The sequence below is a fragment of the Artemia sp. Qi Xiang Cuo genome, chromosome 10 (genome assembly GCF_049724085.1).
Source record: "Artemia sp. Qi Xiang Cuo chromosome 10, ASM4972408v1, whole genome shotgun sequence".
Lineage (NCBI taxonomy): Eukaryota > Metazoa > Arthropoda > Branchiopoda > Anostraca > Artemiidae > Artemia > Artemia sp. Qi Xiang Cuo.
This window is the reverse complement of record NC_142803.1, coordinates 57,491,291-57,516,064: the sequence shown is the minus strand read 5'-3', so window position 1 is coordinate 57,516,064 and position 24,774 is coordinate 57,491,291. Positions and strand designations below refer to the sequence as shown.

The following is a 24,774-nucleotide window of genomic DNA, read 5'->3' as shown; positions in this document are numbered from 1 at the left end:
TAGCCTAGAATTGTATATTGTCTATTGACTTAAAAAACAGGATAGCTTGCTTGAACTAGCCTACAATATTCTGTATATATGGCATTTTTTTGTCTTTTTCTTCCACCACAAGTGACAATGGCAGATCCAGGGGAGAGGCACATCCCCCCCCTAACGTAGTCTAAAGTAGTATAGTTTACTTAATTAATGTAAGTTTGCATTGATTAAACTTGCTCCTGATGCAAGCTTATCAGATCAACCTATTTTGCACCCCCCCCCCCTTAAAAAATTCTGGATCTGCCCCTGATTAGTGGGGCACTAGAACATCATAGAGAGCTGTTTAATGGCCCAAATTAAAGGAAATTGCTGTATTTAGAAACCTTGTAGGGTAAAAAACCAGTATCTAATTGAGCAAAACTATGTAAAACCAAAACCCTCACACCTTGTTACCAAAGAGGAATCAAGAAGTATTGTATATATCAATAAATAGCTAAAAATCTAATCTATGGATCAATATGGTTATACTGGGATCAATATGGTTAAAATTATTCAAGATAAAACACTTGAAATTATTACTCTATTGACTTACTTACAAAGACCTCTTTTTAGAAATACCAATTATTCCATTTTGATGTATATATCCTTTCAGTGTTTCAGTTTTATTCACATATTAACAGAAAGCTGATTCTCTTCTGATTCTAAAAATGTAACTTTTATTGCTTGATATTTATTCTGTAAATCACAAATGTTAAATAGATTGTTTTATTTTCAATTGCTTGTCAAAACCGATGCCACATTTTTAATTTATGCTCACAAATTATTGGTGGAAATTTCACCAGGAAGGTGGGGCTCTTGTTACTACCCTACCTTCACATTGCATTATGTTGTGGTAAAATAGGAGTGGTCCAAAAACCCACCTTTATTTTTCCAGAATGCCAAAGAAAAGTAGTCTTTCCCAAAAAGAAGTCTTTTAACCTAATTTAAAATAGACAATTTTTAATATAAAATCATTTGTTTTTACAAAAAAAAATGTATTTTAGTATAATACTAGAGTAACAAATATTAATTTGTATACAATCACCTTACATATGAAGACCAAAACCGTATTTTTAACATTATATAATACAGAAGTACCAATAATAGGCTACTTTGTCCTAGCATGTCTTATATTAGCCAACTAGGCTGGTAAGTAAATTCTCTAATTAATTTTGTGGTAATATTCAACTAGCTAGATAATTATTTTGCTTAGGTGTAGCATAAACATCCAACTAGGTGGATAATGCTTTATTTTATTCCTGATATATTTCCAACTTGGCAGATAAGTAAATTTTCTAAGCAAATTGGTTTTAATGTCCAGCTAGCCAAAGAATTATTTTACTTAGGCATAGCATAAACATTTAACTAGATGGATAATATTTTGTCCTAGTCTGTCTTATATTATCCAACTAGGCAGATAACTAACATATCAGAAGGGTAAGTATTTAATTAAGAAGGGTTAAGATTTTGCCTGATCAAGATAAACATCCGATGGTTTTCAGAAGTTTAGTTATAATGTCACATGACTGTGTCAGGTTTGCTTTACCTGATCTTTCACAGGCAGTGTAATAGTTCTTCCTAATTAAAAAGCAAAGTGAGCTCTATAATGTGTTAAAGGTAAGCTAATTATTTGATGAGAAGCAAAATTGTTTTCCTACTTTAATAATTACACAGATACGTACCTGAACAAGGTATTGTCCCTACTTACCTATCCTATCACCTAGACCAAACACAATCAACCAAAAAGAAGGTTCCATAGACATGCAAAATCACAAAAAAGAAAACACCTGGAAGCATGTATTCTAAAATTTTACATTAAATACACATCTAAAATTTGTTCATTGTCTTTCACCTTGCTGAAATTTCTATATATTTCATATAAGGGGGTTCTAGAAAGGGGGGGGGGTTAAACAAGGTTGCCCCCTGTCTCCATGGCTATTTTTGTTGTTTATTAATGATTTGCCAGATTTTCTTAGGAAGCAAGGAGCCCCAATGGTGTCATTAGATATCTGTGAACTATGTATGCTGATGTTCACAGATGACCTGGCACTAGTAGTGAAGTCTAGAGAGGATTTACAGTTCTTGTTGGATAGAACTAAGGATTATATAGATAGGAAACAACTAAGCCTGAATGTAAAGACGTTGGTAGTTATGGTTTTTAGAAAAGGGGATAAGATTACAAGTAGGGATAGAGTAAAATGGGAGGGAATAAATTTAGAAAGTAGGGATGAGTTAACATATTTAGGATGTAAGTATTTGTCATATGGTAAGTCTGGAAAGTAACTGAAGCTAAGTCGTGCTAAAGGAAAGTCCTGCGCCTATGTGGTGACTGTTAGCCAACTGGCAAACATACAGAACCTGAAGATGCATAAGCAGATATTTCAGGTAAAGATTGAATTGGCTATGCATTATGGATCTGAAGTGTGGGGATACATAGCTGGTGAGAGGATGGAGGAGATTCAGCTTTAGTGTTTTAAAATAGTTTAGGTCTACATTCTTCAACAAATAGTTTAGTATTGAGAGGAGATCTAGGTTTGATTTCTTTAAGAAGTGATAGGCTAGTAGGGATGATAAGATTATGGGAGAAAATCCTGAGTACGACCAGAGTAAGGATAAAAAAAGCAGCATATTTAGAAGCTCTGAGGATCCCAATGAGTGATACATGGCCATCTCAAATAAAGAAGAATATTGGATGGTTGTGGATTTTCAGAGCTATGATATGGTGGGCTGGGGATTGGATTAAAGGAAGGAGAAGTTGCAAGTAGGGTCAGGGAGAGGTTAAGGGACCATGAGATCCAGGTGTGGCATGCGCGAGTGAATGAGACCCAATCACTAGAGTTATAGGCAAAGGTGAAGGAGTTATATGCAAAGAAGAAGCTTATAAAGCTTCTTGTCTTTGAGCTATTGAATCAATTCAAATTTTTACCCTAATTCAGTCTATGAGCACATTGAACCTGAGATAAAAAAAAGAGGAGATAAATATGAGCACTCAAGATATAAGTATCTTGGAGGGGATTTGGACTCTTTTAAGATTAATTGAAGTAATATCTACTGTTTCTGAATCAGCTCTCAGCAGAAATTTCTCTCACTGGACAATTTTTTTACCCAATTGTTTTTGGTTTACTCTTTACTTGGTTGCTAAAGGGGCTGAGAAGGGTTTCACTAAAAAAGCCGGTATTTTAAACCTCTGGTTATTGGTTTTTGACCTCGTAGATTTGTGGAGTAGCCTACCCTTTTCATGCTTCCCAATATTTCAACCCCGGAAATGCCAGATCGTCAGCAAGAGACTGCCCAAGTGCTCATTGACTTCAGTGCTACTTCTGACTTGGTGATGCACAATGCCGTGTGGTTGGACAACATACTTGACAAACTGATCCACCTAAACCTGGCAATCTAGCATTGACTCCTGAAAGTTTCATTGACATAGGGCAGTAACTTCCAGAGCTTAGAAAAGCCACTCTTTTTCACTGCTGCTTGGATCCATTTGTACTCTTTCTGAAAATATACTCCTTCTTTTGAGACATAAAATATCATTAGTCTACAGTCATCCAAGATCTTAATAGGCCTCAGGGTGCAATTTGTAGGTTAAATACAAGAATAGTTGTTTGTTCAAATGTCTCTCAAATGTCCCTATAACAAATTTCAGTTGCCTATAGAGCAATGTGATTTTAGGACAATATAGTTTCCTTTTGAGTTAGAATGCCTATAACCATCATGGAAAATACTTAGTTGTAGCTGTCTTGTTCTCAAAATCTGGGGCATTCATTTTCATTCAAATGATTTGCCTGTTCAAGTTTGTCTTAGCATCTGCATTAGTCAGCATGTTCAAATTATGAAACATTCTCTCCAACCCAGTTGACAGGGCAATACAAATCACCCCCTTTCAAGACTGATTGGAATCTGCTTAAACAGACAGAGGCTCTTTGCTTGAGTAGTAGAACCAAGGAGCTGTTTGTCAAACAATTCATGGTAATGAACTGTGAGCAAGGAGCAACTCAGCTAAATAGTAACCAAAACCCTAAAAACTGAATCTTGAAAACAATGAATACATAAAAAGAAATAGATTTTTATGTTTACTCTAAACATAGGCCTATAAAGTTTATTAAGTTTAATGTTACCCATCAAGAGCTACAAGCCTAAGAAAATTTGCCTGATATTTGAAAAAGGGGGAAATACCCCCAAAACATCAAGTGATCTTAATGGACATCACACCGTCAGATTCAGCAAATCAGAGAACCCTAATGCAGGGGTTTCTAGCTCCTATATACAAAAATATACAATTTTGAATTTGTTTGCTTGAAGAAAGTTCACAGATGCATGTTTATTTGTTTGTTTTTCCCAGGGGTTATCAAAGTGATGCTGTCATCCAATAAGATTGAGAGAGGGCTCATTTGATTGGAAATAAAAAGTTCTTGTGCCTATTTAGTGTTCAAAAAGATTCAAGATCAACTAGCCCCCCTTCCGTGCCCTTTTTTACCCAAAGACCTCTGATTGAAATCTTGAGATAACTATTTGATTTGGCATAGTTGAAAGGTCCAATAACTATGCCTGTGGGGATGACATGACCCTGCATAGTCCCTGGAGCAAAAGCTGTAAGCTATGCAATTTGGCAATTGTTCACACATAGTTTTTGATATTGGACATTATGCAGAAATTTTGGTGGCATTTTCTACAGAGGGATTTTTCCATGAGTAGAATTTTTTGTGGGATGGAGAGTTTCTGGGTAAAATTTTACACTGGGAAGGGAAGGGGATTTCATTTGAAAAGCAGTCAGAAATAATGTTATAAAAAAAAGTTTTTCATCAGAAAGTAAGGAGCATCATCAAAACTTAAAAACAGAAATTACTCCATGTATGATGGGGCTGCCCCTTCCTCAACCCTCACTCTTCACACAAAAGTTTGGCTTTTTATAAATTTTTTAAGGAAGACTGCCCAAACAAAAGGGCTGTTAAACTTGAATGGTATGAATTTTTAAATAACTTTGAGACTTTAGCATTAAGAGCAAAGATTGATGAAAGGGCATCCCCATGCATGAAATTAAATAAAAAAACTAGTTATTTCAGCTGAAAGTAATGAACAACATTAAAACTTAAAACAAACAGAAATTATTTTGTATACGAGGGGGGCTGTGCCTTCCTCAAACCTTGCTCTTTATGCTAAACTTTGACTTTTTGTCATAATTCTCTAAGAAAGGCTGCTCAAAAAAGGGCCATTGAATTTGAATGATATGCATTTTTAAATAAATTTAGGACTTTAGTGTAAATAGGTTTAGGAAGGGACACACCCCTCATATACAGAATAATTTCTGTTGATTTTAAGTTTTGATGTTGCTTGCTTTCAGTAGAGAAAACTTTTTTTTTTATTTATTTAATTGCAAATATAGGGCTTTTGGTTTGTTTTCAAGATTGCTTTTACCCTGAACATTCTGTGTTATTATTGTTGAGGAGGTTGTTGTTGAGGAGTGGGAAAGAAGAAGCAAAGTTTTTGATATGTGACAAGAGGCAAAAATTATGTTGGTATCTGAAGGTCATAATGCCTATTGAATCAGGGTGGAATCACATACAGACTTATGCACTTATTATCAGAAAATTTATACTCAATGTAAGTTACAACAAAACAATACGTGAGTCGGATTAAAGTCCATAGATATTTGTTTAATATGAAGCATTGTCTAGTGTATTAGACTAGCCTAACCTTTAATTGTATTCAAGTTTGGTAAGACATTCAATTTCCTTTCGTTTTTTTTCAGTGATTATATTGTCCAGTTCTAAGACCCAATGTTGAGGGGCAATGTCTAATTCAGTGACTTCTATTTTAGCTACTGTCCAAGCTTTAAAGAAAACTGCCACAAAAGGTGATAAGAAAAAGAAGAAAGAAGTGCAAGACGAAATTGCTAAGCTTGAGAAGGAACTTCAAGACAAACATGTATTGGAGATGAAACAGCTTGAAGAAGCAATGGAAAAAAGTCAGGTTAGCTTCCTTGCCAATTTTGTTTAAGAGAAGGGAAATGAGATAAGGAATACCCCTCGCCCTTTGCTAGTCCAGTAATCCAAGTCCTCTTCCTCCCCCTCTCCTCTGTCAGATTATGCTGATCATTTAAGCATCCTAGATGAAAGTTTGAGCAAAATAAATGAACTTTTAAAGGTTTTGTGAGCTCAGGGTGCTAGAATAGGTTTCAAAATTAATGTTAAGAAGACTAAGTCACTAAGGCTAGGAATAAGTGAGGATGAAAAGGCTACTTTGGGTAATGAAAAGATCGATCAAGTGGGCAGCCCTGGTATCTGGTTTTGTATCTTTTTTGTGTCTGTTTTACACTGGACGTATACCTATTTGAACTTTTACTTGTTCATCATAGAAAAGCAGTGTGGTCTTCGAAAAAATATATGTATTTTTGCTCGCAAGTGAATTAGCAACAGATAGAAAATAAGTGAAAACTTAGGGCAGAGCTAAAATGAAGAAAACTGACAACCAGTGATAGTTGTACGGGTTGCAAGTTTTCCTCTTGTCTCTTTGTCCATCGGTTTCTTTTGTTGTCATGCTTAGCCACTGTCGTCTCAAAACTTATTTATAGTGGCAAAAAAGCCTTTGGAGTGGTCTACAGAAAGAGAAAAAATGGAAATTTTTGCCCAATGACAACAACCATGCGAAGGCTACAAGTTCAAGCTGTATTTATAGCAAGCGTAGTAGCATAGGGTGGGAACAGAAAAAAATAAGGGAAAACTTAGACAGTGAAAAAATTAAGAAAATTGTCATGAAGTGATAGTTTTAAATTTTGCAAAGGTTGCAAATTTTCCTTTTTTCTTGTTGTCCTACGTTTTCATTATATTGTCGGGGTTAGCCATTGTTGTCGCAGAAGTTATTTACAGTGAAAAAAGGCCTGTGAAGTGGCCCACAGAAAAACGACAAAATGGGAATTTAAACTCATGACGAGAAGCGTCCAAGGAACACCAGCTCAAGCTGTCCTCCGTAGAAAATATTTTCTTTCCGAAAGAAAAATAAGTGAAATCTTAAGGATGTTCGATGCCAAAAATGTCGTTTTGCGAGTCTCAGCGTCGGCTGACAGTCTCAAAGACAAAGGGCGAAGTAATTTTGATATAAAGTGGTAAAGGATCTTAGGTGTGTCAACAGTTCGAAAAGCGAACGAGAGGCTAGCTTAAAACAAATGGAATCTATAATCTCCTACTAATTGTTGAGTAAAACTTTGTCTAATCAATGTATGAACAGCATAAATAATGTGCATTCTGTCTCCGTAAAGATTTAAGTAAGGCATTTGACAGAACAGGAAACTTCAAAAGCTGTCAAATTATTCAATGAGTCTTCTTTTGAGCTGATTTTTTAATGTTTTCCAAGTAGGTATGCTAGGATAACTTTAGGGACTGCCCTTTTCTGAACTTTGAAAAGAAAGTTCTACTCCATTCAATAAAAAAAAGAAATTACAAACGATGTAAGTTTCATTAAATCTCTGGCACAAAACTGGAGAAGCTAAATGTTTTTTTCTGAGATTTCTGGGAAAGTAGATGTTGGCTCTGAGTTTTCTGTCGTTTATTCGACAGAAATAAACGACAGAAAGTTTTCTGTCGTTTATCTAAGTTATACAATTTATGGGAAGACCGCCCAAATAATCATGAATAGGTTGAGCACAAAAACTAAAAAAGCTTGTAATGGACGAGACAGGGTGATTCCTTATGGTATTGAACGACCGTAAGACTGAGAAAAAATGAAGAGACATCCGCAACCAAGTTTTCCCTCATTTTTACGTTGTCTTGCAATTCTTTTTCTGTCCTACTTAGCTACGCGTAGTTTTGTCTCAGAACTTATTCACAGTGACAAAAATCCCGTGGTTGGGTCTTTTTACTTGTTCCAACGCTTGTAAAGCAGGCAGTTTCTACTAGTATTTTTTAAGTAGAGCTGCTGCCTCTAGTGGTCTATATCGCTAGGTTTGATGTATTTCTCTGCAATGATTTCCAGGGGTTATTTGCTTCTTTTCTAAGAATAATTAGAATACCTCTTACGTGTATATTTTCTATCAGGGCTTTGGAGTCGGTTATAAGTTATAACCAACTCCGACTACGGACATTTTTAATGTACCGACTCTGACTCCATTCAGAAAAAAATATGAAAACTCTGACTCCACAGTCCTGCTTTCTATTTGCATGTTCTAGTTAAGAAATTATAGAGTTTACATTTGGAATCCCCCTAGAGGGGAAAATAGAAGTTTCCAACGTAAACAATTCTAAAACACGTGATCATTTTTGTAGTTGTCACTTAATACAGGTCAATAAAGACTTAACATAAAACGTTTACGTTTTTTTTGTAATTTTTCTCTAGTCCAGAGTGCTGAGGCAATTTAACTAAAAAAAAATTCTTGAGCAAGAGATTCTTCAAATTATAAGAAATATTTGTAGAATTTATTATTCAAAACTGTTTTCTTCTTTTTTTCAATTGTGAACTTGCGCTGAAAGTTTTTTTTTTCTAACTGACAAAAAGAAAATAGGTAATGTTGCACAAGAAGAGAAAGATAATAGGCCCGTTTTTTACCACTAAGATCTTACATCTTTCTGCAAGGATTATAGTTTTTTAACTTTTCTTTGTTCTAAGATCTTACAGCTCACTGACGTTAACAAAAAGTGTGAAGACCGCCACTGTTTTGCCATATAGAACAATGATGAGAGAACTTTGATGATCTATTCATCATTGTTCTCAGACCGATGATCAGAGCAGAATGATGAAAGACGTTTGCACAAAAACGACAAAAGATGTGAGATCTTTGTTCAATGATTTCACTTTTAAGCGTTTTCTGACAAAAGATGTAAGATCTTGGCACATTGATGAGTGAAAAAACGGCCCTAATGGAGGAAATTGGATTTATGGAAGTATGCGTTTTTTCCAACAAGACTCCACAAACTGTAATCTGTTATACCCACCCACATGGTGGGATGAATACGGAGTATTGCTCACATCTTTTAATTTTGATCCAAAGGATCACCCAATAAAATTTGGCTGTTTGGCATTGGGCTTTGGAGAGTTTTCCTGAATATTTTCATAACTTTTTACTTATTAACCTATCTAATGCTGCTTTCACTGCCTGCATCGTTTTAGACCGTGTGATAGAATAAAATGGACTTAATAGAATGATAGTTTAAATGAAGTAAGTTTAAAAAAAATAAAGCAAGAAGGAGAGAAAAAATAGCCCCTGAAAAAATTGTGATCTAAAAATGCCCCGTTTTAAGCTTCTCTGCAGGAAGAATCCCCCTTCTCCCCATCCACCTAAGAATTAGTCTTGGGAAAGTGTTACTTATATTATGTTGTGTTTGTTTATAGCAACCGATTTTTTATTTATCTTTGAGTCGAAATATAATTTTGTGTTTTAGATCAATGAAACTTCAGTAGATGTTCCATCATTCTACAAAAAACCTGTACCAGACGATGAAGAAGCAACACAACGAATGACAAAAGCTCAAAAACGAAGAGAAAGTAAAATGGAGAAAAATAAACGAAGAGAGGAAGAAATAGCCCAGCAAGGTCTGATAAACTTGAGTGGCAAACGGCAGCAAGAAATAGAATCGTTGAACAAAGAACTGAAGGCAAGAGGGCTGGAAATACATGAAGTGCCCTCGAATGGAAATTGGTATTTGAAATCATACTTTTTCGAGTTATTTTTTAAATATATCCTTCTTTTAACGTTATTTCGTTTGGTGAAGTACTAAACGCGAATCTTTTTCCAAAATGATCCGACAGCTCAGTTTGGCTGTTACGCAGGTTTGAAACTCAAAAATAGCTTTTTCATATAATGATACCTATTAACTGTCTAAAAAAAACGCCAAGTCTTGTCTGAATCATTCAACTATTTATTTACAGAATAAGAAGAAGAAAAAAAGATTATAGTTATGTCAAGTCAAGGGATGTACAAATCTAGAGCAACAGTAAAACAACTCCATTGTAGTTAGTTGCAGCAAGTACACTTGAAATAAGAAGTGGGTTAAGTACTTGTTGTTGGAATCCAATTGCAGAAGAAGAAACAGCCAAAATTATTTATTAAGAGCATTTTAATATTAACAATAGATGAAGAAAGAAAGAAAAATGTATTATTGTAGTGTTTTTTTAGAGTCAACAGATTAGCACTGACTAAGTAAAGAGCGATGTGTCTCATATTTGTCTATTTTTTCTGGTCAAATTATGCGGAAGGTGTGCTCTTAGAAACCTAGAAGGGCTTACTTACTTAGACTTAGATCCTCCGACGCCTAGTGGCGTATAGGACAGCAATGGTTGACCTCCACGTCGAACAACCCTGAGCCAGAGACAAAAGCTTATTGAGGGATGGTCGTATTGCTCTTGCCTCAACTTCAAGGAAACAACCAAAGTTGATTTGTTGTCTACCAGTCTTTCGGAGGCGCGGAGGAGTATTGGCACCTTCTGTGTTGAACTTAGTCGGCTATTTGAGGTTAGCCCCTCTTAAGGGCTTAAAAGGGGTTATACAGACTAAACTATCATACACGATTCTGATTCAAGAAGTGAAAGGTATGCCTTTCTGCTAAATTGTATCTATAAAAACTGCTGTTTTGGATGCTTAGTGTTTGTACTGATTTATCGACATGTTTATTTTTATTTATTTATTTATTGGATCGACAGATTTATTTTTAGAGCAAATGCAACTAAATGACCTGTTAAACTTTTACGATTTAAGGGTCAGATTTTTTATGAAAAAATAAATATTGTATAGAAAACAACTTTTAACACTTGTTGTTTATTACAATTTCTTGTATCTGTGCTATAGAAAAAGTGAACTGTTTTGCAATATTAGACAATATATGATTTTGTCTTGTAATAACCTTTTACTAAATATTTACTACAAGATAAAATGCAGGCTTATTTGCCGGAATATAGTAAAATAAATAGACAATATATAGGAATATAGTTAGACCAGACATAAATATAGATATATAATATAAGAACATTGATGAACAATGTATAAATCTATATATAGACAATGATGTTAATTCGCTAGATGATGCTGATTTGTTTTTAATATCGTAAACGAGCTTGAGTTTTCCGTTAGTTTCAATAATTTTTGAATGCGCTTATAAACATAGAATCTAAAAGAAGATATTTTTATTTAAAGTATGTATTTGGCAATTGATCATCAGCTTCAACAGCACTCGCAGCCGTCAAAAGGGAACGCCGAGCTAAGGCGGGCTACAGCTGAATATATGAAAGAGCGAAGCCACGAGTTTTTGCCCTTTTTGACAAGCCGAAAAACGCAGGAACTAATGACAGAACCTGAGTTTGAAGCTTATTGTCAAGAAATCGAGCATACATCTGTGTGGGGTGGTCAGCCTGAAGTGAGTTACTGTTCTTTAATTTAACCTGTTCTGTTCACAGTATAAATATATTAAAAGTAGCGAAAAGTCTAGTACTCACCATTAAAGAAATTTGGCACACATCAGTCTTGACCTCTCTTCATGACTCCGCCTTCGCGCACGCGCAATGTGAATATATCTACAGTGTGGTAACAATTGAAACTATTGCTGTGACGCAAAGGAACTCCTTCCGCGCTTGATCTGTCCCATTTCTGAAAGGAACTTTTCGTTACTGTTAACATATTTATTCTGTGTGTCATGTTACTATTCTATAGTGATAAGCTACTGGTCTATATTTGTAATTTTGTAAGATTAAACCTATTATTTCACATTTTATAATATAACTCCTCCTAATTTATTGAAGGATGTTGCTACTTTACCTCTAAAATTCTGTGCGAAATGGTAACATTTAAGACTTTAAGGTCTAAAGCATTAAAATAATTTATTTTCAGAGCTTTTAAATGGAGATTCAGTGCCAAGACTAAACGGAATTCGGTGCCAAGACTGATCTTGGGGATAAAGTTCTTTGTGCCACCTCTACTTTCTTTTTTTCTCTCTCTTAGTAAAAAAAAAAAAGAAATAATGTAAATAAAACTAAGTATGGGCATTACTAGTTATGGTCAGACTAGGTATGGCCAGACTAGGTATGGGCATTGGAAGCACAATAGTACAACTATCAATAATAGTCCCATAGTTCATTTTTAAAAATGAAGTCTAATAAAAATAGGACATATGTAATAACATAGAATGAAATCGATCAACTCGTTTCTAAATCATAATTATTTAATCTCCCAGTCTCATTTCATTTGTGCTTTTCTCTTTTCACTTCATCTCACTCTTTTTCACTTCATTTGCGCTTTAAGCACAAGTCATTTGTGCTTTGCTGAGAACAACTTTTTTATTTTGAGCGATGTGCTTTTTATTGTTATAATATAACAAGATAACAACAAAATCTTATTTGTGCACCACGCACCAGTCTTGCAAGCTTGATTAGCCTATATGAGATTGGTATTATCTGTTTGCCTCCCTTCCTCACAAAACCTCTATACACCTTGAATATTATTTGCATTTCATTTGAAATGACAGTCATTTTAACATTGTGCATTCTATTGATCAAAACAGTAATAACTACAACAAAAAAATAAATAAAATCACCATATTAATCAAGATTATGGAGAGGAATTTTTAATGATTGCAATCATCTTTTCTGTGAGGGGATTTCTGAAATTAGCTCAATATCGAGTGTAATTCAGTTCAGTTTAACTATGTGTTTTAATCCCCCTTGTCCTCTGTCATCCCCATCGTCTGCAGATCTTAGTTTCTATTAATTTTACTGAAAATAAAAAACTAATGGCCCCTGGATTGTCAGTTCAATACTGGTGTTTATTCCTTAAATTTTTAATATTTTTTTATTTATTAAAGTAAAAAAAAGTAAAAACATTTAAAACTGTTTTTTTCAGTTAAGCGAAAATTATGCTCTGGTCTTGAGAAGGCATGTGGGTTATCAGCCCTACTCATGTTAATTTTTGCTCGTTTTGAGTGTTATTATTTATTGATAGTGATTTGTGGTAATTCTACGCTTGGAAGATTATTTGACTTGATTATTTCTGCTCATTTTTGACTCAACGGAGCTCTTTACTTTTCTTTGACAAATTTGTTTTGTGGAAAAAGTTTCAATTTAGTTTGTTTCAATTTAGTTCAGTACAGTTTCAATATAATCAAAAATTTTCACCTTAACACCCTTAGCTTTAGTAGAAGTAGTAGTACTAGCAGTAACAGTAGTGGTAGTAACAGTAGAATTAATTGTAATAGCCTTAGCTTTAGTAGCAGTAGTAGTAGTAGCAGTAGCAATAATAGTAGCATTAGTAGTAGTAGCAGTAGCAATAATAGTAGCATTAGTAGTAGGTGTAGAATAAGTAGTATTATGTAGCAAATATTATCTTTTGGTTAGTTCAACATCCCCCACAACAAGCCCTGTAAGTTTCAACTTCACACGCAAAACTGTTCCTAAGATAATGCTTCTACTCCCTTTCGACAACGTGCATATAGATGGCCTGTTGTGATTCAGTTCACCTTCTCCCCTAAAAATTCCCTGAAAATTTCACCTTCATACCCTAGGCATAGATGTAATAGTAGTCAGAGTAGTAGTAGGCCTATTAGTACTAGTAGTACTACTAGTAATATTAACAGTAATATCACTTTTACTAGTAGCAGCAGTAGTATTAGCATGTCAGTTGAACATCCCTTTCATCAAGTTCGTATCCTTTTGATCGCATGTATATTCATATATTTTTTATTTCATTTTCATCTTCCTACTCTTAGCCTTACAAGTAGTCGCAATAGAGTTAGTAGTTGAAGTAGCAGTATTAGTAGTAGTATTAAATGTAGCAGCGGTAGCAGTATTAGTAGTAACATGCACATATTGTCTTTTGGTCCATTGATCTTCCCCTTTAAGAATTTTCTGAAAGTTCCAACTTAATCCTCAAATCCATTCTTGAGATACGCTCCTTTGACAATTTGCATGCAAATTGTCTTTTGATTTAGTTCAAATTTCCCCTCAGTATTTTAAATATTGTACTATGGTTTTAGTAGTAGCAGTAATAGATGTGGTAGTTGTAGATGTAGCGGGCAAATATTGCCTTTTTGTTCAATTGATCATCTCCCTTATCATTTCCTGAAAGTTCAAAATTAATATATTCAGTCATTTCGGAGTTAAGCCCTTTTACAAGCCGTATAGGGTATACGTAACGTGTTTTGATTTAGTTCAATATTCCCCTCGACCTTCTCTGAAATGCTTACGTGAATGCCCTTTGTCTTTTTGGAAAGTAAAGGTCAAACATACATACCTTTCTCTATAGCATATGCTATATGTAAACAGTGAATGAATTGCCCAGCTTACAGCCCTGCCCTGGTGGCTTTGAGGGGGAATGACATCCCCAAAGGCATAATTACTGGATCTTTTAACAATGATGAAGGACATAAATGGGGGGGGGATGATCGCCCTCAAATCACTTTTGTGATTCTTAAAAAGAACAATATAGCTTCCAATTTCCACTAAAATGAGCCCTACCCTAAGTTCATACGACCACCCTTTCAATAAAAACCCTTTATGCCCCCAAGACATAACTCACAACCATGTACCCAGGGTTCTGGTGGGTTATGTCAACCCAGGAGTCTTTCTTATATGTTCTTTGGACTATTTTTAACAAAACGGCTATTCCACAACTTCGATCAGATACGTTTGGGGAAAAGAGGACTTTGGGAACTTGTTCCACTCCATCACTTTTGACTCTCAAAAGGGGATTAGAACTTTCAATTTTTTATTAAATGAGCCACCTCTAAAGTTTATACAACCTTCCAAAAAAACCTTATATGCCTTCGGGGCAAAACAACCATTCCCCCAGGTTCTGAGGAGTTTATTTAACTCTGAAGGCTATGTTGTATGATATTTATACTATTTTCTATCGGATGCATTTGGGGAAAAAAGTCGGGGGGGGGGGGCTGGTTGCCACCTGATCAGTCTTGAGTTTTAAAAAGGGAGCTAGAACTTTCGATTTTACATTCAATAAGCCTTCTCTGAAGACTATATAAATCTCTTTTCCATAAAAACATTAAATTTTAACAATAGGCAAATAGTATAGCTTATATCCCTTGCCCTGAGGGCCGTGGGGGGGGGGAGGTTGTCACCCCCAAAGACATAATTACTGGACCTTTCAAACATGCTAAAGAAAATGGCTATCTCAGAATTTTGATTAGATGTGTTTAGGGAAATGATGGGCGTAGAGGGGTGGGGCTGGTTGCCCTCCAGTCACTTTCGACTATTAAAAAGTGCACTAGAACTTCTGATTTACAATCCATTGATCCCCCTCCGAAGTTTATAAGACTACCCTTTTCGCACAGAAATTATATGCCCCAGGACTTAACTCACAACCCTTGCCCTGAGAACTCTGTGGGGTGGGGGAGGGTTGTAATCTTCAACGACATAATTACTTGACCTTTCAACTACGCTGAACAAAATTGCAATCTCAGAATTTTGATTGGATGTGATTGGGAAAATGATGGGCATGAAGGGGGTTGGTTACCCTCCAATTACTTTCGACTATTGAAAAAGGCTGTAGAACTTATTCTTTCCCATCCAATGAGCCCCCTCCAAAGTTCATACGCCCCTCCCCCTTTCCATAAAAAACCTATATTCCCCCGGGGCATAACTTACAACCCTTTCCCTGAGGGCTGTGGTGGGTGTAATCTTCAAAGACATTATTACTGGACCTTTCAACTATGCTGAAAAAAATATCTATCCCAAAATTACTATCATATGCATTTCGGGAAAATATGACGTCAGGGGGGGGGGGTAGCTGCCACCGATAAATTTGACTCTTAAAAATGGAACTGGAACTTTTGATTACCGATCCAATGAGTCCCTTCTGAAGTTTATACGACCACCCTTTCCATAAGAAAAATCTTATATGCCCCAGGGCATAACTTACAACCCTCGCCCTGAGGGCTGTGGGGGAGGTTGTCATTCTCCAAGAGATAAGTTCCAGACCTTTCAACTACGCTGAACAAAATGGCTATCTTAAAATAGCCCTCTCAATTTGCAATCGAATGAGTCCCTTTTGAAGTTTCTACGACGACTTCTATACGAGTGCCCTGGTCTAAAACCAAAAATAAATAGATAATACATTGTGCTCATATCGCTCTTTACTTAGACAGCGCTATTGCGCTGTCTATGATATATAATCGTATGTACAATATAACCGCATTTTTTAAAATTTATTATCCTTATTTTGGTCCATTTATTCAATCTAAATACCCTGAAATTTCATGCCAAAAGGGGAAACGGTTTTTGGGACGTCATTTAGCCCATTATACATGCCCAGTAAGCTGAAAGCTTGGGGAATTGGTTGCCTTGTCATTTCTTTCGAATCTTTAAGGGTATTATAAATGCCGAGCCTTAAAAAGACTATTTTCTGTTGAATTTGCCCCTTCCTAAGTCTCTTCGACCATATTGGTCCATCCGAAGATACGATAGAATGCATGGAATGTATTTTGCTCTTTATTATATTATATTATACTTATTATACTTATATTATAGTTTACTTTTACTCTATAATAAAAACAAACAAATTGCCACTTAGATAATTCCACAAAACTTAGTGTAAAGCCTTTTTTTTACCGAGGACGGTAGATTTTCTCCATAGCTTGCTGGGTTCTGGTCCGGTTTCAGATTACTTTGTGTCTGAGTCTGTTCATTTAAAATATCTGCGAGGAATTCTTTCCCTTTTTTTAAATTTGGTTTTATTATTAGAAGGCTTTTGAAACGTGCTGGTTTTATCTTTCTTGTCCATAGTTTTAGAATAGTAAACGCATTTTGCGTTTTTATCAACTCTGATTCAGGATTCAGATGTTTCCTTTTTTCATCTCCCTTCTGTTTTCTGAATGGTGGGCATTTTAGTAAATATATATATTTGTTCAAAACAAACATAATAGATCTAATTCATACTCCCAACAGAGACCCAAGCTTGTCGTACTGGATAAGTTAAATCAAACCAATTATAATAAAAAACGCTCTCAAATAAAGAGAGAGACGGAGAACTAAAATCGTTTTTTTTTTCAGTTACTTGCACTTAGCCATATATTGAAGAGCACGATTAAAGTTCTCCAAGCTGACACAACGCCCATTTTGATTGGTGAGGAATATTCAAGTGAAAAACCGCTAATAGTGACATACCATAAGCATATGTATGGACTTGGAGCCCATTATAATTCAGTGTCAGTGATCAAGTCTAGTCCAGAATCAGTTTCAACGTTATCATAAGATCTTAATATAGGATTTCTTTTGTTGTGAAAATGATTATGTTTCTTCACCTTAAACTGTTTGGAATTTTGCTAATATAATTGACATGGAGTGGTGTAGTCAATCTTTGACAGAATGACTTATCAAAGTAACAGTGTCTGCAGTTGGTGTCTCTTCCGCCTCCCTCCACTCCTCCGACAGTTCACATATTGTGGAAGAGGATGAGAAAAAAGGGAAGGAAGATAAGGATGAAAAGGAACCTTCGAAAAAAAAAATATAACTATAAATAGCTGAAACGTACAAATAATCGTTCATTTTATTAGAGGCTATTTGCATTTGCAAAATATAACACTATGGATAGAAGAAAGAAGAGAAATTTGCAGAAAAGAAACCATTCTATTGCACTGATCAGTAAGTTCAAAAAGAAAAGAGAAATATGCAAAAGGATACTGACCAAAAAAAAATGAATAAATAAAAATCACGCACAACTTTAATAAACAGGGACTTTTAACAAGTTCAAAATGGATGTTATTTATATTCTATTATATATTACTTTGCCTTGTTACACAAATATTAAGTTTTAAATGTTGTCCGAGAAGCGATTATTTGCCTGGCACTATTCTACCATATGTACAGCTTATTCGTTACTAATACTACCAGTGCCACCACTGGTGGTGCTACTAGTGTATAGCAACGCGATCTAGCAGTTCTAAGGGTTCTACAAGCTCTTCCCCCACTGATATTACAACCGGTGTGGGTAGGGCAAGTGTACTAACTATGGGGGGGGGAGTAAGGGTCTCCCTATTTGTGCCGAGGAACCATGACCTGTGTCATCCCTAAGGAATATATCCTTGGAGGGAGACGGGCCCTCCGATCGATACTACCATGACGATAATTCTCAATACTCTCTTCCTACCTACTCCAGGGTTCAAGGCAAATAATATAATACAGTCGTAACAAATAACTCACTTTTATTACCAATGTCAAATCCAATATCACCATTTGAATTCTAAACGGGAAGTGCACATACGAACTAACTTTAAAAATATATGTCCCTATAAAACCTAAGGTTATCTCTGGCGTGGCCCAGTATAAGCGTGGGCCAATCAAATGTATTACAGCTCCAAATTCTCCTTGTTTTACGCATAAATTATTTTTCAACGGCCAGAGTTAGCTGTATAAAAATAGATTTTCAAACGAATGTCTTCCCTGTTGCGAAATTAATGCATTAAAACCAGGCTCCAGAGAGCAACTGATCTTTCCAAGAGACCAGGTTTAGACTGTTCTTTACATTACTGTATTTTTTCTGAATAAAGAAATGTGTTATTCACTAACAGTACCCATTTCGCTTAATTCACTGCTGTTAGAAATGTTTGATCGGTGTAAAAAATTCTAAAGTTAAATAACGTTATATATATATATATATATATATATATATATATATATATATATATATATATATATATATATATATATATATATATATATATATATATATATATATATATATATATATATATATATATATATATATATATATATATATATATATATATATATATATATATATATAGTGGTTTAACTTAACTGATTAGGGAAAGGGGAGAATTAAAAAATTATAAGGGTTGCCATAATTTTTTTAGAAAGGGCCTAAATCATGTCACCGAATTTTCCTTATCCAACCAACTTCCTGTTAAAATTTCATCGTTCTTTGTTTTAATTTTTTTTCGTTTTAATTCATGTTTTTTGTTTAGTTTTAATTCAACTCTGTTGCACAAATCAGTTTGTAATTTGGTTCATTCAAAGAGAGAATATATAATACTTTTTTTTTTTTTTTTTTTTTTTGAAAGAACAAACTTATCTTCTGCTTTTTCCGTTCTTGTGCCTAACCAGAACAATTGTTTGTGCTTTTCGCATAAGCAGCTCTTCCCAAGGCCGTACCCAGGAATTTTTTTTTCGGAGGGGGCTTTTCTCAAAAGTTTATTTTTTTTTGGGGGGGGGGACACAAAAAAGCTAAAAAAACATATATAAATTTCTTTGTATCAATTTTGTTACGTTTTTACGATTCAGTACAAATATTTCGGGGGGGGGGGGGTTAAACCCCTCCCCCCCTCTCTGGGTACGGCCTTGGCACTTCCCCAGAAACTTCTTCATTCTGTGCTAAAATAAAAATTATTCACCACTTTATACAAAGCCAGGCAAGGTTTTCCAAAAATGTCTCTTATTGTATGGTGCTTTTAAGCCCTCGCTACGGCACTGCTCGTGTTATTTAACAGTTCGTAGTTAGGTATGTGAGGAAATGTACAGTGAGTATTATCTGTATACATAGTGAATACATGTAGATACCCAATCCTCAAGTTTCTCACTAGTGAACCTTTGGACTTTATGTTGTCTTTTCGGACACAAAAGAATTTCGGTAATATGTAGGTACTTCTGGCACCGATAAAGGATCTGGGTAGTTTCGGCAAGGATTTTTGGCGCACAAGGTGAACTAGTAAGGCAATGTGCCCCCTAGGGATATATTCACTTTTCACTGGCTCTATTTTATTGGGGTGCTATGTAGTCCCTGGTTTGAAATAATGTCTTTGCTAGAACAGTGAAATGGTCACTTTTGAGAGAAGTGCAAAAATAATTTTCCAAGTTGGTAATGTTCTCTCTGGAACTGTGCCTTTTGTGAAGCCTATTTGCTGTTCTGGAAGATTTTTGGGGGGATTGCACAATATAGGTTGTTATTGGTATACAAGCATTGTACGAAATTTCACGTGTTTTTTATATTTTTGATCTTCCGTTGGTGAGCAAGAGAAAGTGACTGTATGGAGAATATGGGATATACAGCTTAAATAAAGTTCATCTAACGAAATATAATCGAACTAAGGGTATGACTAAATATGTATTGCTTTCCTGGACGTGTTCTTTTTTTAAGCAAGATTTTCGAAACTCATGAAGCCACCTACGGCGTATTTTACGTGAATAATGCAAAAAATTGCATTATGTTGCCCTACTTTTGTATTCTCAGCCCCAACTAAGCATAAGAACCTTAGGAAATAAAATCGAGCTCTGTTTTCACTTGGCAGTACGTTTTGGAATATTCATTTTTACTTTGAAATTTGAAGATAATTTTACAACAATCAATTTATTTACGAAATGAACTTCATGGATTACAGATTATTGCCTTAGTGAATTTACGCTCTTGAATTTGTGACGAGAAACAGACTGCAAAGATTCAGCGAAAAAATTGCATTATTTTTGTTTAGGTTTAAAAATCACTAAAAGAATTTAAATTAAAAAAAATTTAAACCAACATTTGTTTTCCCTAATCTACATATCCTGCTTAATTTCTTTTGGTTAAAGAAATTCCGTGAAAAAGACTAGATTTGTTTATATATAACGGACGTAAACTAGTCACTCTCACTAAAATATTAATCGAAACCAGCCCTGAAGGTGTCACTTGTGTAGTTTTATATTGAAACAATTTTGCACAAGATAGATTTTGCAAAATTTTTCATTTTTGGACGTAGGATAGTCTGAATTGGAAAGCTTTATTGATCTCATAGCTTGATTGAACTTTTACCTGAAGCAATCAACAGGCGGCTATCAAATGTCTCATAATTGGAAGCTGCAAGCAGAAAGAAGTTGATCGTATATGAAAAAAAAGGGTAATGCTGACCTTCTAACAAATTTAAAATCAGTTATTAACAAAAAACAAACATACACATTCCCTCCAAATGCTACAGCATGATGTGGAGGAGGAATAACCAAATAAATTCACAATCAGAAAAGAAAATAATTAACATTAGCCTGAAAAGGGGTTTGAAAAATGAAACAACACAGCATCAGTCCCCTGTTACCGCTAGCTTATCACTAAATTCCTTGGTTAACTCACATCAATCCAAATAAAATAGCAAATCTAATGATTTAATACCATTTTATTCTATCAGTTGTATATCCTATCACTTTATTCATTAAAATCATATTTTGAAAATAATCCGTTCTTCAACAGCTTAAATACATATAATTCTACTTGCGATGCCAATGTATCTTTATATGGCTACTTTTCCAAAAAACTATAGTTTTTTTGAAGGTAAGATAGTTTCATTCCACTAGAGGAAAGAAAATAATGCTCATGAATTCAAAGTATACGGCTGAAACATGTTAACAACTTTTTCTTCCCTAAATTGAAACCACCATCCTTAACAGAATGATGGGCTAATAATTATAAAGAAAATAAACTACTACATCTTACAAAATTTATTGCAAACACAATGGCTGTTCTTAGGCAATTTCATACTCTTTGAACCCGTTCAAATAAGTGATAAATGTTTATGATGGTTTATATATCCTGCTGGAGAAAAAAGAAAAATAAGCAGACTTTTCTAGCGGATGTTTCAAGTTCAACTCATAAATGAGTTGCATATGTGCAGTATTCAGATGTTGGCATTTTTATGGCTTATAAGTGGTTTGGGGTAAATAAGGGTATATTCTTGCCTTTCTGGCCCAGGGCCAGAACACAGACACCAGAAAAAAATGTTTTGAAGCAACATGCTAATTGTGTCCGAATTGTAACGTGATCGGGGACCAAACCAAAAGCTTTAGATATTATGTTTAGCTAATTAAAAAAGGTACAAGATATAGAAATCTCCTTTCAAATGAGCCTTTAAGCAGCTCTCTATGACGTTCCAGTGCCCCGCTAGCAGTCAAGAAAAACAGAAGAGCCATCATTGCTATTGAAGAAGGTCATTGCAGGATTAAAATCTGACCTTACAAAAGGATTAAAAGGAATTTGAATACGCAATGTAAAAAAGCATATATTAGCCTAAAATGTACGTTTTGACATTTCAGATCCCCCTGGAAAAGTTTCTTCCTTTCTCACATTTTCGCTATGTCAAATGCGTACCTTATCTTCGATCGAACCCCTTTATATGAAGGTCACTAAGAAAATTAAGACGATTGAAGACTTGTGAGGTATTCACTTGGTTCAGAAAAGATTATTCTTTAATCGGACGTTTGCTTGTTTTTCTTCTTTTTTAAATCGCCTTGAAGAATGGCTTATGGGCATTATTTTAAAATTATCAGTTGTGAACAAGCCGGGCAGAATAAAAAGGGATGTTCTTTCAAAGCTAATCAAAATAATGTATTGCAAAAATTGGATTTATCTCATAGTTGTTAATTTTTTCAGCAATTTTAAAACAGCTTTAAAAATTTGTCAAAAAATATTTGAATCTTTTCGTTCTTTCCATTGCTGATCTGAAAAAAGACCACACTCATGTCTGGTATTTTTATAAAGGGCTTAATACTGTCCTTGAATCCCAGATTAAAGGAGAAATAAGTTTCATTATACCTGGAAGCTACCTGAGACCTAAGATGTTTATTTGCTTGAGTTAGATATGTCTTTATGTTATTAGAGAATAAAGTATTAGCAGTTTCGTGGCGAAAAATGCCTCAGACGTCTGTGGTTAATTATTCTAAAACTAAAACTGCCTTCGTAATAATAGGCCTGGAACATACGCCACGTAAAGGTAGCTTTTAAGGTTAAATCACGATTTTTTGTTATAATGGGTCAAATTAAAAAGATTGAAGTGAGCATTTGCGAATTTTATTTTTGCACAGATTTTGTTCAACTCCACAGTTTACATAGTAATTTCTCCCCTGTATCTGTTGGGCCTTAGATTAATTTTGTTGCAGCATAGGAACTTGTAATTTTGCTTGTAATTGGTGAACAGTGAACAATGGCAGTAAAAAAAAAAAAAACTTTTTTCCCCGGAAGACCTACTCTCTCAAGCCATGCTTCTTATGGGATTTACATAACAGAGCACGTTTGGACTCTGAATTAGTAATCGACTTGACCGCAGTCAAATAATCTATAGTTTATATTGTAGTTCTAACAATTTTCAAATTTTGAATCTTTTTCTCTGCCACTTTCACATACAGACTTAATAAACATGTCTATCATTCTACAAGCCAAAAACTCATCAGCTATCAAAATTTCTAGAACTAATCCTCCTGAAAACTCTCTTAAATTTTATTTTTCAAAATATTATCAAAGTAGCTCAAACAGGGTCCTTTTAAATGCACTTAGACAACTTTTGTAAAAAGTTCTAAAATCATGAAGAGAAATTTCCAACATCCTCAGATGACTACCTTCTGATTCTAGTCAGCTACAGAGTTACAAAAAGTTGACCAAAGTTTGAAGCTAAAACCGGAGTGGCTATAACTAGCGAGGCTAAGGTACTACGCGTATACTGTATTTCAACTGTTGCTAACTACAATCAAGAGTCCAAACACTTTCAAAGCTTATAAAAGAAGTTCAATGACCGAAATTATAAATTTTCATTGTAAGGTTCCATAAGATTATACTTTTTTTTCAGAATTTCTGTTTGATTACGTTATTGAACTTATCTGTGTAGACTGAACGAGAAAAATTTAAATAACTGTAATGAAGCGTCAGTTTATCAGGGGTTGCCTAGAGCTTTAAATAAAAGAAATATAAAACATATTTTCTCTTGCTGTCAAGGAATTTTGAAGGTAGGTCTAAATTCAAATTCACTTCATCCTGATTTTCTTGTTCAGAATAAACAATCTGGCTTATTTATCCGAAAATGTAAATTTTTGTTGGCTGTTTAGCAAAGACAAATTCATGTGAGTACTCCGGAACATTTGAATGAATGAATGCATTTAGCACCCATCAATGAACAAATAGATGGGACACAAAAGGGAAAAACATGAGACACTAATTCTTCTGACACAAACAAAAACACTACAACGAGAAACAAATGCCAACTACTGCTGTAAAACCTTGGCCCAAGGGTGGAAATTGACAAAAAAATTATATCAATCAATTCGGGATAGAACCGCTTCATTAGGGTGGGTAACACTGTATTGGCGCGCAACATACCTATTGCTTGTCCACGGTGGTAAATGCAGCAAAAACTTTGCATACTTGTAGAGTGTAGTAGTAGTTTTCAGCTTATCGCGCTCGAGTTTTTCAGTACTTTAAAAAACACTTTTTATTTTAATTAAACCGCCTTGGTTTTAAAGAGTTGTTCTTAAAGAATTGGGAAAAAAAGTCATTTTTTTGTGTATGAATTGAATTGAAGTTATCAAGTAATTTTCAGTAGGTTGCATCAAGACAAGGCTAATTGTAGACAGAGAAAAGCCAAGACAGATAGTCCAAGTAATTGAGAGGCAAATGTTTAAATGCCTGGGGTACGGGTAAATGGCGGGAGTATGCATGACTCTCTTATTGGACACATGCTTGTTTGTTAGTTTTTGGAAAGGCATGCCTGCATGGGCGTAGGGAGGGGGGCAGCTGCCCCCCCCCTAGAATTTCAAATTTTAATTACATATGGCTGAAAAAGCAGATGGTTTGGAAAAAGCAGTTGATAAAACCCTATCACACTATCAACTGCCAACCCCCCCCCCCTCCCCCCTAGACAATATGCTGCCTATGCCCATACATGCCTGCCTAGAGTCTCAGGAATGTTGACCAAGAATTTAAAATTGACATAAGACCGTTAGATTGCCTGTAATGAGAGGCAAACAAGGCACGCCCGCCTATGGTCTTGAGAAAAAGCGCCTAGCCGTAAAAATGTGCTATAATGGCAAAGT

General features: G+C 34.9%; 1 protein-coding gene across 1 annotated transcript in view; it reads left to right on the top strand.

Annotated features, from left to right (window-relative positions):
- Window positions 1–17,280, top strand: part of LOC148947934 (deubiquitinase OTUD6B) — a 29,311-nt gene extending 12,031 nt beyond the window's left edge. Inside the window, exons 2-5 of the mRNA XM_089095147.1 lie at window positions 5,834–5,985; window positions 9,387–9,643; window positions 11,135–11,354; window positions 16,990–17,280. Coding sequence (XP_088951273.1) covers window positions 5,834–5,985; window positions 9,387–9,643; window positions 11,135–11,354; window positions 16,990–17,190 — 830 coding nt within the window. The 3' untranslated portion in view covers window positions 17,191–17,280. The remainder of the gene's footprint in view (window positions 1–5,833; window positions 5,986–9,386; window positions 9,644–11,134; window positions 11,355–16,989) is intronic.
- The last annotated feature ends 7,494 nt before the right edge of the window (window positions 17,281–24,774 follow it).